This window comes from Artemia franciscana, chromosome 20 (genome assembly GCF_032884065.1).
Source record: "Artemia franciscana chromosome 20, ASM3288406v1, whole genome shotgun sequence".
Lineage (NCBI taxonomy): Eukaryota > Metazoa > Arthropoda > Branchiopoda > Anostraca > Artemiidae > Artemia > Artemia franciscana.
In genome coordinates this window covers 29,324,899-29,337,210 of record NC_088882.1, presented here as the reverse complement: position 1 = coordinate 29,337,210, position 12,312 = coordinate 29,324,899, and the positions used below count along the sequence as shown (strand labels likewise).

Sequence of the window (12,312 nt, the reverse complement as noted above, 5' to 3'; positions counted from 1 at the left end):
AAACGAACTATAGTAAGGAACGACCCGGCTCAATAGTAACCAAAACTCTAAAAAATTTGAATTTTAATTTCAATAGTTACATCAAAAGAAATGTGCTTTAATGCTGATCTTAAATATATAAGTTTCATCAATTTTAGTTATACACACCAAAACTTACGAGCCTGAGAAAATTTTGATTAACAAGCTTTTAACTTTTATCTGATATTAAATAAAAAAAAACAAGTTTTTTTTTAACTGAAAGTAAGGAGCGATATTAAAACTTAAACGAACAGAAATTACTCTGTATATGAAAGGGATCGTTCCATCCTCAACATCCCACTCTTTACGCTAAAGTTTTACTCTTTCTCTCAACTCTACTTTTTAAAACAGTAAAAAACTTTAGCGTAAAGAGCGGGGCGTTAAGGGGGGGGACAATCCCTTTCATATACGGAGTAATTTCTGTTCGTTTTAAGTTTTAATATCGCTCCTTACTTTCAGTTAAAAAAACTTGTTTTTTTTAAATTTAATTTTGGAACGTTTTTGAATTAATGCATGTTTTGATTTTGGCTTTCCACAAAAGAATAATTAAAACGAAATTTGCATATTGATTTATTTTTATGGCTAAATGGCTTCCTCATAGTTTTGATCGGACGATTTTGAGAAAATAGGAGGGGGGATTAGGTCTAGTTGCCCTCAAATTTTTTGGTTATTTAAAAGGCAACTAGAACTGTTAATTTTTTACGAACGTTTTTATTAGTGAAATTATACATAACTTACGAATTAACTTACGTAACAAAATTCTATTCCCCTCGGGGAATAGATACGCTGAACCTGATGGTGTGATTTTCTTTAAGATTCTATGACTTTTAAGGGGCGTTTCCCCCTATTTTCTAAAATAAGGCAAATTTTCTCAGGCTTGTAACTTTTGATTGGTAAGTCTAAACTTAATGAAACTTATATATATAAAATTAGCATTAAAATGCGATTCTTTTGATCTAGATGTTGTTATAAAAATTCCGTTTTTTTTGGAGTTTCAGTTACTATTGAGCCGGATCGCTCCTTAATACAGTTCGTTACCACGAACTGTTTGATAGTGATAAAAGTGATGAATTAGTCTTATTCAAAAAGACGGTATTTCAGATCGAGATGAAGTCTTAAGGAACTGCAGTATTTTGTCAGATTAAAAAGTCGTGCCTCTATTAAAGTAAGCGATTAATACGCTTACTGTGGTGTATCGGATGAACAGGTCAGCTCTATTTTTAAATCAAACAGTTTGTGGTAACAAACTGCAAGTAAAAAAAGACTCGACCCAGTAGTATCCGAAACTCTAAAAAAAAAGATTTTGATAACAGTAGATACAGCAAGAGAATTGGCCTTTTATGCTGATTACTCCGTATATGATAGGGGCTTTTCCTCCTCGACACCCCGCTCTTTATGCTAAAATTTTGTTGTTTTAAAAAGTAGAGTTGCGAGAAAGAATCAAACTTTAGCGCAAGGAGCGGGGTGTCGAGGAGGAAACGCCCCTTTCATATACAGAGTAATTTCTGTTCGTTTTAAGTTTTAATGTTGCTCCTTACTTTCATTTCAAAAAACTTGTTTTTTTATTTAGTTTCTGAAAGCTTTTGAATTAATGCATGTCTGATTTTGGCTCTCCGTACATAAATTATTCAAATGAAATTTGCATATTAATTCTTTTTTTTGGCTAAATGGCTTTCTCTTAGTTTTGATCAGACGATTTTGAGAAATAAGGAGTGGGGAAGGAGGCCTAGTTTCCCTCCAATTTTTCGGTTACTTAAAAAGGCAACTAGATCTTTTAATTTTTAACGAACGTTTTTATTAGTAAAAAATATACGTAACTTAAGAATTAACTTACGTAACAAACTTTTCTATTATTATAATTTGATTATATATATGAGGGGGTTGGTCCCCTCGTTAATACCTCGCTCTTCACACTAAATCTTGTTTTGTTCCAATTCTTTAAGAATGACCCCTGAATCAGAAAGGCCGTAGAATAAATAGTTGTAATTACTTAAAATGTTTTTAGCATAAAGAGCGAAGTATTTATCTCCTCCTAAATACCTCGCTCTTTATGCTAAAGTATTTTTAGAACCCCTCGTATGCGTAATAATCTCTGTTCGTTTTAATGCTTCTCCTTACTTTCAATTGAAAAAAACTTTTTCATGTTTATATTTTCATTGTTTTTTTTTATAGTAATGCTAGAAAATCCTGCGCCCTTTTCATTGAATTTCTCTTCCCCCATGAAATATTCTTCCAAGAAAAGATCCTCCTATATAGCCCCCTCCCCTGAACTCCACACCCAAACCAAAAAAATCCCCCTGATAACGTTGGTACACTTCCCAGTAACCGTTACTGTATGTAAACATTGGTCAAAGTTTGTAACTTGCAGCCCCTCCCCCAGGGACTGTGGGGAGTAAGTCATCCCCAAAGACATAGTAATTATGGTTTTCGACTATGCGGAACAAAATAGCTATCTCAGAATTTTGATCCATTGACTTGGAAAAAAATGAGCGTGGGAGGGGGCCTAGGTACCCTCCAATTTTTTTGGTCACTTAAAAAGGCCACTAGAACTTTTCATTTCCGTTAGAATGAGCCCTCTTGCAACACTCTAGGAAAACTTGGTCGATACGATGATCCCTGGGGAAAAAAAAACAACAAATAAACAAACAAAGAAATGAACACGCACCCGTGATTTGTCTTATGGCAAAAAATACGAAATTCCACATTTTTCTAGATTGGACCTTGAAATTATTTCTAGAGGGTTATGTGATACGCTGAATGCGATGGTGTGATTTTCGTTAAGATCCTATGACTTTTAGGGGGACCCCCTATTTTCCAAAATAAGGCAAATTTTCTTCGGCTCGTAACTTTTGATGCCAAAGACTAAATTCGATGAAACTTATATATTTAAAATCAGCATAAAAATCCAATTCTTTTGATATATCTTTTAGCAGATACCGTTTTTTAGAGTTTCGTTTACTATTGAGCCGGGTCGCTTACTTCAAACAGTTCGTTACCACGAACTGTTTGAAATGTTAATACCGTTGCCCATTTCGATTTAAAAAAAAAAATAATAAAAAATATTCTTACTTTTCCATAATTAAGCTAGTCACTATTGAAGACAAATAGGGCACTGATCTAGGGCAGTAGTGATTTTTCCTACTTAGATTCTGCTTCTGCTCGACACTAATAGTTTTTTCCTATTTAAAAAAGGCGTTGCCCTTTCTGTCGGCATTTTACGCCACATTTCACTTTTACTTTAAGAAAGGGAATATCTCCAGGGAAATAAAACAAGCTTTAAGGTAATGAACACTGTGGTTATGATTGAGTCGTTTATTGATTACGGAGACATTTTTATTGGTTACAGGGAAGAAGCTTTTAGTTCACATTCTAGTACTACTGCTACTACTACTACTACTACTACTACTACTACTACTACTACTACTACTACTACTACTACTACTACTACTACTACTACTACTACTACTACTACTACTACTACTACTACTACTACTACTACTACTACTACTACTACTACTACTACTACTACTACTACTACTACTACTACTACTACTACTACTACTACTACTACTACTACTACTACTACTACTACTACTACTACTACTACTACTACTACTACTACTACTACTACTACTACTACTACTACTACTACTACTACTACTACTACTACTACTACTACTACTACTACTACTACTACTACTACTACTACTACTACTACTACTACTACTACTACTACTACTACTACTACTACTACTACTACTACTACTACTACTACTACTACTACTACTACTACTACTACTACTACTACTACTACTACTACTACTACTACTACTACTACTACTACTACTACTACTACTACTACTACTACTACTACTACTACTACTACTACTACTACTACTACTACTACTACTACTACTACTACTACTACTACTACTACTACTACTACTACTACTACTACTACTACTACTACTACTACTACTACTACTACTACTACTACTACTACTACTACTACTACTACTACTACTACTACTACTACTACTACTACTACTACTACTACTACTACTACTACTACTACTACTACTACTACTACTACTACTACTACTACTACTACTACTACTACTACTACTACTACTACTACTACTACTACTACTACTACTACTACTACTACTACTACTACTACTACTACTACTACTACTACTACTACTACTACTACTACTACTACTACTACTACTACTACTACTACTACTACTACTACTACTACTACTACTACTACTACTACTACTACTACTACTACTACTACTACTACTACTACTACTACTACTACTACTACTACTACTACTACTACTACTACTACTACTACTACTACTACTACTACTACTACTACTACTACTACTACTACTACTACTACTACTACTACTACTACTACTACTACTACTACTACTACTACTACTACTACTACTACTACTACTACTACTACTACTACTACTACTACTACTACTACTACTACTACTACTACTACTACTACTACTACTACTACTACTACTACTACTACTACTACTACTACTACTACTACTACTACTACTACTACTACTACTACTACTACTACTACTACTACTACTACTACTACTACTACTACTACTACTACTACTACTACTACTACTACTACTACTACTACTACTACTACTACTACTACTACTACTACTACTACTACTACTACTACTACTACTACTACTACTACTACTACTACTACTACTACTACTACTACTACTACTACTACTACTACTACTACTACTACTACTACTACTACTACTACTACTACTACTACTACTACTACTACTACTACTACTACTATACTACTACTACTACTACTACTACTACTACTACTACTACTACTACTACTACTACTACTACTACTACTACTACTACTACTACTACTACTACTACTACTACTACTACTACTACTACTACTACTACTACTACTACTACTACTACTACTACTCTACTACTACTACTACTACTACTACTACTACTACTACTACTACTACTACTACTACTACTACTACTACTACTACTACTACTACTACTACTACTACTACTACTACTACTACTACTACTACTACTACTACTACTACTACTACTACTACTACTACTACTACTACTACTACTACTACTACTACTACTACTACTACTACTACTACTACTACTACTACTACTACTACTACTACTACTACTACTACTACTACTACTACTACTACTACTACTACTACTACTACTACTACTACTACTACTACTACTACTACTACTACTACTACTACTACTACTACTACTACTACTACTACTACTACTACTACTACTACTACTACTACTACTACTACTACTACTACTACTACTACTACTACTACTACTACTACTACTACTACTACTACTACTACTACTACTACTACTACTACTACTACTACTACTACTACTACTACTACTACTACTACTACTACTACTACTACTACTACTACTACTACTACTACTACTACTACTACTACTACTACTACTACTACTACTACTACTACTACTACTACTACTACTACTACTACTACTACTACTACTACTACTACTACTACTACTACTACTACTACTACTACTACTACTACTTCTATCCACTACTAATACTAACAACTCACTGCAGAACCAAGCTGCAATAGACCAAGACAGATACACACACTTCTCCGTCCCCATCCATTAAAAACCTCCCTTATTACGCCGTTCCAAGAAGTGCCATTAAATCTTTCCTTACGAGATATTTCCACCGCATTCGGGAACAACCCACTTTTCTTTTGGCCTTTGTTGTTCTATCCGATGCTGACAATTAATAATTATTAAATATCGTTTTCTAGTTTTCAATAGAACACTAACTCTAGGTCAAATGGGTCAACTTTCATCGGGGCAAATAAAGACCCTTAATATATATAATCTACAGGTTTTATGCCTCATTTTAATTCTCATTATTCAAAAATAAAGTCTTATGATTGTATTGGTTTGATATATTTTTTTTTCTTGTTTAGTCTACGTTTTGCTATCTGTACTATTTGCTATCCATATTTCTATGGAAGCTTCGAAATCTTCTATTTTTTTCTTTGTGAAAGATACAAAAATATTTAAGTTTTAAGAAGAGGTAATATAAGCCAATCAAATACTTAATAGTTACAAGAAGCAATCAGATAAGCTCTGACTGTATTCTCTCGATTTTAGAATCTAAAGCCATTTTTTTCCTTTCTAGTCCCTATTATAGGCAGCAACAGAAATTTGTAATGAAGGAAAATATCATATTTCATAGCAATTCAAGGGCACCAGCAGATAATTTTCCAGGGGGGGGGGGCAGACACCAAAATAGATGTGGTGGTTGAGTGACACCAAATATATTTCAAGATTTTTTTATTATTACTATTTAAGAATTAACGACGCTTCTTGACTACTATGGTCCCTGCGTCGGCCCTGCAGTGCATTCCTGCAGCGTGATTCGATCTCTGGGTCCCGTATCAAGATTTTTTTTTCGCAAGAATAGGTTTATTTTTAAATACTTTTAGGAAAAAAACTCTCAAATATAAAGAGCAATTAAATTGCACGCATTATGAGACAAAACCCAGTAAATTTTGAACGACAAGGGTTCCTGGGAAAGGGATAAATTTATTTAATCAATAATATTTTAATTATTATGCATTTAATCTTAAAAGAAAATCAAACTCAAACCATAATTATAGAAAGATGTAAAATGTACTTCTTTCATGAAAGGATAATTCTACCCCTCGACCTTAAATCCAAAATTACGCCCCCTGAAAATAGTGAAAGAAAAGTAAAATTTAAGCTTAACTATCCAGCTATCAAATTAACCCTCTTTCTTGTTATTTTCCTATTCAACTAAATAAAATGAACTGGTTCAGAAAAAATTTCATCACAAGAGAACCTTATCAAATAGTTTATGATAAAAAACTGGAAATAAAAAGCGACTTGGGTCAATATTCACCAAAACGAAAAATGGAATTCTCATAATATTTGCTACACCGGCACTATTGGTTTTTTATGCTGATCCTAATTTTTTTCAGTTTATTGTTACGCACCCAACACCAAAAATCTGAGATATTTGCCTGATTTTTGAAAAAAAGGGAACACCCCCAAAAAATCAAGCGATCTTAGGGTTAATCCTTTTATTAGATGTATCATATCAGAGAACCCTACCGCAGAGGTTTCAATCTCCAATCTTCAATAAAAGGAATTTGTTTTTTTTTTCAGTAGAAACATCGTCGATGCACATTTATTTGTTCTGTTTTTTTCCCCAGAGGTGATTATATCAAACCGAAGGCCTAACATCCTTAGGTGGGAGCTTATTCAAAAGTAAATTTAAAGCTCTTTTTGAAGCGACCATATAGATTGGGCCAGGAGAAAGTCTTGTTTTCTGCCATTTTAGGGCACCAAACTACAAATTTACCCCAAAAAGAACGAATTTGAAGTCAATTTAAAATTCTGAAAAGCTAATTATTTTAAAAGTATCAATAATATAGTTTGAGTCTCCCAGTTGCAACAGATGTATGCCACTGGATTCAACCACTGGTGGCAGTACTGGATTCAACCTAGTTGATTCTCCTTATTTGTTATGAAATTAGGCTATTGGTTACTAATAATTACATATCAGCTAATTGCGTATCAGCTATAATGGGGGGGAGTCATTGCTTAGGTGTGGTAGGGTAGATTCTTAAGAAAGAACATTTTGAAGGGCAAACTGCTAGCTCGTCATGAGACATCAGATAAAAGTTGAAAGAGGTAGGGGGGAGTAGAAATTAACTAAAATGTTCCGCTATGCAAAAACATTTTTACATTCTCATATCTACCACCACAGAAGTGGAATAGGCTAGGCAGGCCATCATCAGCACCAACAAGAAATTTCTTTGGGATGGCAAATATTGCTAGGAACTTTTTTCAGCAATTTTGAATGGTAATATTTTTCTTCTTCTAATTATATGAAATACTTCAATGTACTTTAAAAAATGAACGTAATGTATTTGTCGATAAGAAAATACTATTGTAGAGGTAAGATGGCTTCAGTTATGTAGAAGATCAAAAGTCTCACAGAATTTCCATCCATACAAACAAAAATACTCCTTTTCATACAACCGAAATGCTTCAGTAGTAATATTAACAAGGAGTTTTTTTTTTTACCAAAATTACTATTCATCGCCATTTTTTTAAATATATTAAAATTTTATCCAAAACTTAAATTACAAATTTAAACGTAGGGTGATACTAATCAACGCACAATTATCGATTTACACATTTTGAAAGCAATTAACCAGGGATTTTAGGGACCGGTACCTCAAATTATATCTTGGTTAGGCCTGGGTATGATTTGGAAAACGATCAGAAATTAACTAGAAATAGGAGCTTTTCTGCAGAAAGCAAGGAACAAATTTTAAACCTATTTGAACAGATTATTTTTTTATATGAAGGGGGTGGTCTCTATCTTAGCTCCTTACTCTTTACTGTGAAGTTTGGCTTTTGTCCAAATTTATTTAGAAAATTTTCAATTTGATAAAAAAAGATTTTTCAATCCACTAATAAAGTTTTTTTTTTTAATGAGCAAGACGTTGAGAAGGGGGCAGTCCCCCTTATATATAGAGTAATTTTAATTTGTTTTAAGTTTTAAACTTGCTTCTTACTTTGGTTGAAAAAGCTTTCTATTGTTTAATTACATTTCATGGAACTGTAAAGTTTTTATGACTACATTACTTTTGGTAAAAAAAGAAACGACCAATATTTCAATGATCTTTGTTTGAATTTTGTCGGGTAATCAAGCAGTTCACTGTAACAAACTGTAAGTAAAGAGCGACACGGCTCAATAGTAACCGAAACTAAAAAAACGGAATTTTGATGCTAGTATACACCCCAAAAGAATGGGCTTAATATGCTAATACAAGTTTTATTTAGATTAGTATTAACTTTTAAAAGCTTAGAACCTGACAAAAATTGTCTGATTGTCAAAATGAGGGGAAAAAACCACTAGAAGTCATAGAATTTTAATGAAAATCACAGCATCAGATTCAGCGTATCAAAGAACCCTTCTTGAAAGATTTCAAGCTGTGGAATATGCAAAAATGTGGAATCTTATTATTTTTGCCAGAAGAAAGATCACGGATGCGTGTTTATTTGTTGTTTTGTTTGTTTTTTCTCAGGGGTGATCGTATAGACCCAATGGGTCTGGAACGTCAGGAGAGGGCTCATTCTGAGGGAAATAGAAAGTTCTAGTGCTATTTTTGAGTGACCAAGAAAATTGGAGGGTAACTAGGATCTCTCCCAAGTCACGGTTTTCCCATAGTCACCCAATCAAAAGTTTCAGATTGCTATTTTGTTCAGCGTAGCTGAAAGACCCAATAACTAGATATTTGGAGACAAAATGACCCCCTACTGGGGAGAGGTTTTAAGTTGTTTACATATCGTATTTGCTATTGGGAAGTATGCATATATTTTTCAGGTGGAGAGGAGAGGATGAATTTTCTACTGGGAAGATTTTGCGAAGGGGAATTTTCCAGGAAGAGGGAAGTTTCTAGGAGGTGAACTTTACAGGAGAAATTTTACACTGTGTGAAATTGCCAGAATCCCTTTATGGAGTTTTTTTTTTATATGTCTTACTTTCTCTTTAGCAATTCGATTTTACACGTGGAGAAGTTAATGGTAATTGTCGGGGATAGAATTTTTCCCAGGATTGAATTTTCCAGAGGATATTTCAGTGGGGAGTGGGATCTTTCCTTGCAGTTGGAGCCAAATATCATGTTGACATTTAAAAACGGTCAAAAATTGAATAAAAACACAAGTTTTTTCAACTGAAAGTAAGGAGTAACATTAAAACTTAAAACGAACAGAAATTATTACGTGTGTGAGGGGGTTGCTTCCGTCCTCAACAGCTCGCTTATTACGCTAAAGTTTAAATTCTGTCCCAATTCCTTAAAAAACGACTGCTAAAACACAAGAGTCGTTTAACTAGAATAATAAGTAAGTTTTTTCAATTGCCAAAAGCTGTAGCGTGAAAAGCGAGGTGTTCAGGAGGGAGAAGCCCCATCATATACTTAATAGTTTCTGTTCGTTTTAGGTATTAATCTTGCTCCTTACTTTCTATTGAAAAAACTTGTTTTTTTATTTAATGAAGCTTGGAGACAAACGTTTTTCCAAAGGCAACGTATAAAGTATGTCAATTAAAGTAAAAGTACAAACAAATTAAAAAGAAAGTAATTACAAAAAATACACAAAACAATAGCCTACTTACAAAAACTAAGATATAAACTCCCTGCACTTAGTTATGTTCAGCAATGCCGAAGCGTTGGATGGATATTTTTTAACAATATAAACAGTTTTGGCTATCAAACACGAAAATATTTAATGTCTTTAGACTCAGTGTTTGTAAAAAGTAATACATTATCAAAGTAGTTTGTCCAAGGTCAAACATTAAAACTATAATTTAGAAAATTAAAGAAAACAATTTTAATTCAAAATTTTAATTTAATTCGGATACAAAAAATTATATATTTGACACCTTTTTACTTCATAACCGTAGAAAATTAGATCTTTTTCAAAGTGACAACTAGTTAAATACAATCACTCCTGGAAAAATGACAATAAAACACAAAAAACGTATCACGAGGGGGTAAATACAGAAATTCTAATCATTCCGTTCAGGGGATGCATTTCTGATTATAATGGCTTCAATTATCAGCTTATGGATACTCTTGCAGTGCAAGCAAAAGATGACAGCATATTTTTTACCAAAATTATCCCTTATTAAAATGTTTTCCTTGTGTTTTCTTTAATTATACGAAATTTCTTGTGTGGGAATAACTGCACTAATTACAAAAATAATACAAATATTGAGAATCACCATAAGAAATCGACTCTTTGCTTTAATGTTGTCAATGGTTAGGCTCTTATACTTTCGTTATTAACAAGGATCGTTAATTACTTAAAATTCATTACTATAAAGAATTTGATTGTTTTTGTTAGTCTGACCAAAGCATATAGAAAAAATATTGCTGAAAACTGGAAAGGAGTCACTCAGTCACAAAATAAGACTTATATTTTCTGTATTAAGGGTCAAAATCTACTGGTAGGTTAACCAACAATTGGGCAACACACATTTTGTCTGTAGTTTTCCCCTATTTTTCTCTGTTTTCTTCAATTTCATTATTATTACTTTATAGTCCCGAGTTTCCAGAGGGGGGGGCATTCCCCTGCCCCTTTGCGGGTGCCCATGTTGCAATTAAAGCAAGGATGAGGAAAATGGATGTTCAAGTAAGAAAAAAATGGGTATTTATGAAAACCAAGATTCTTCAAATGATGATCAGAGTGAAAAAAAAAAATATCTAGTGAGAAGTATTGCCATTTAAACCTTATTAAATAAAAAAAAACCAGTTTTTTCAACTGAAAGTAAGGAGCGACATTAAAACTTAAAAGATAAAATTAACAGAAATTACTTCGTATATGAAAGGGGCTGCTTCCTCATCAACGCCCCGCTCTTTACGCTATAGTTTGACTCTTTCTCTCAACTCTTCTTTTTAAAACAGTAAAAACTCGTTACCACGAACTGTTTGATACAGAAATGGTAACTAATTACTGTTATGAATTTTCATACCAAAAGTTTGTCGAATATCTTAAAGGTCCAATAGCTATGTCTTTGGGGCTAATATGGTCTCCCACATCACCTGCAGATGGGTTGTAACTTACGAAATTTATCTATTTTGTACGTTTAGTATTTTCATTCTGATTTATACGGGGCGTTTTGGAGGAGAAAATTTTCTGCTTTGAGAGATTTTTCACGGTGAGAATTTTGCTTGAGGAGGGAATTGCTTGGGGTGAGCTTTCTAGGGGAAATTTCATACTGGGGGAATTCCCCATATTTCATATATAAAATTCGTTTTATTTGTCTTAATTTTTCTTTACTGAATAAATTCAATATATGGAACGGTTTCGGGAGAAATTTTCAGCAGGGTTGGAACCACCTAGAAGGTTTTCCAGTGGGGGAGGGGAGATATTCCGCGAGAGAAAATCTCCGTGGGAGAAAATTTCTGCAGGAGTAAATTTCCACTCGAGGCGGTGAAACTTTCGGGGAAAGTTTTCCACGGAGGGTGGATTTCCGACATGATTTGAAGAGTTATAAGAAATTAAATCTTTTTCCAAGTGGATATTTTCAGGAGGAAAAGTCATCAAAAATTTTCCTGGGGGATTTTCAGCAAGGATAGAATTATCTGGGCAGATTGTAGCTTT

General features: G+C 33.5%; 1 protein-coding gene across 7 annotated transcripts in view; it reads right to left on the bottom strand.

The window, feature by feature from the left end:
• LOC136040091 (uncharacterized) overlaps positions 1 to 12,312 on the bottom strand; it is a 113,611-nt gene that overhangs the window by 62,495 nt on the left and 38,804 nt on the right. The window contains exon 1 of one of the 7 annotated variants that reach the window (XM_065724171.1): positions 3,088 to 3,187. The exons of 5 other annotated variants lie outside the window; for them this stretch is intronic. In XM_065724171.1, the coding sequence (XP_065580243.1) occupies positions 3,088 to 3,095 (8 nt within the window). In that variant the 5' untranslated portion in view covers positions 3,096 to 3,187. Of the gene's footprint in view, positions 1 to 3,087; positions 3,188 to 12,312 lie in introns of those variants that run through there. One more of the 7 variants, XM_065724170.1, reaches the window with a different exon arrangement.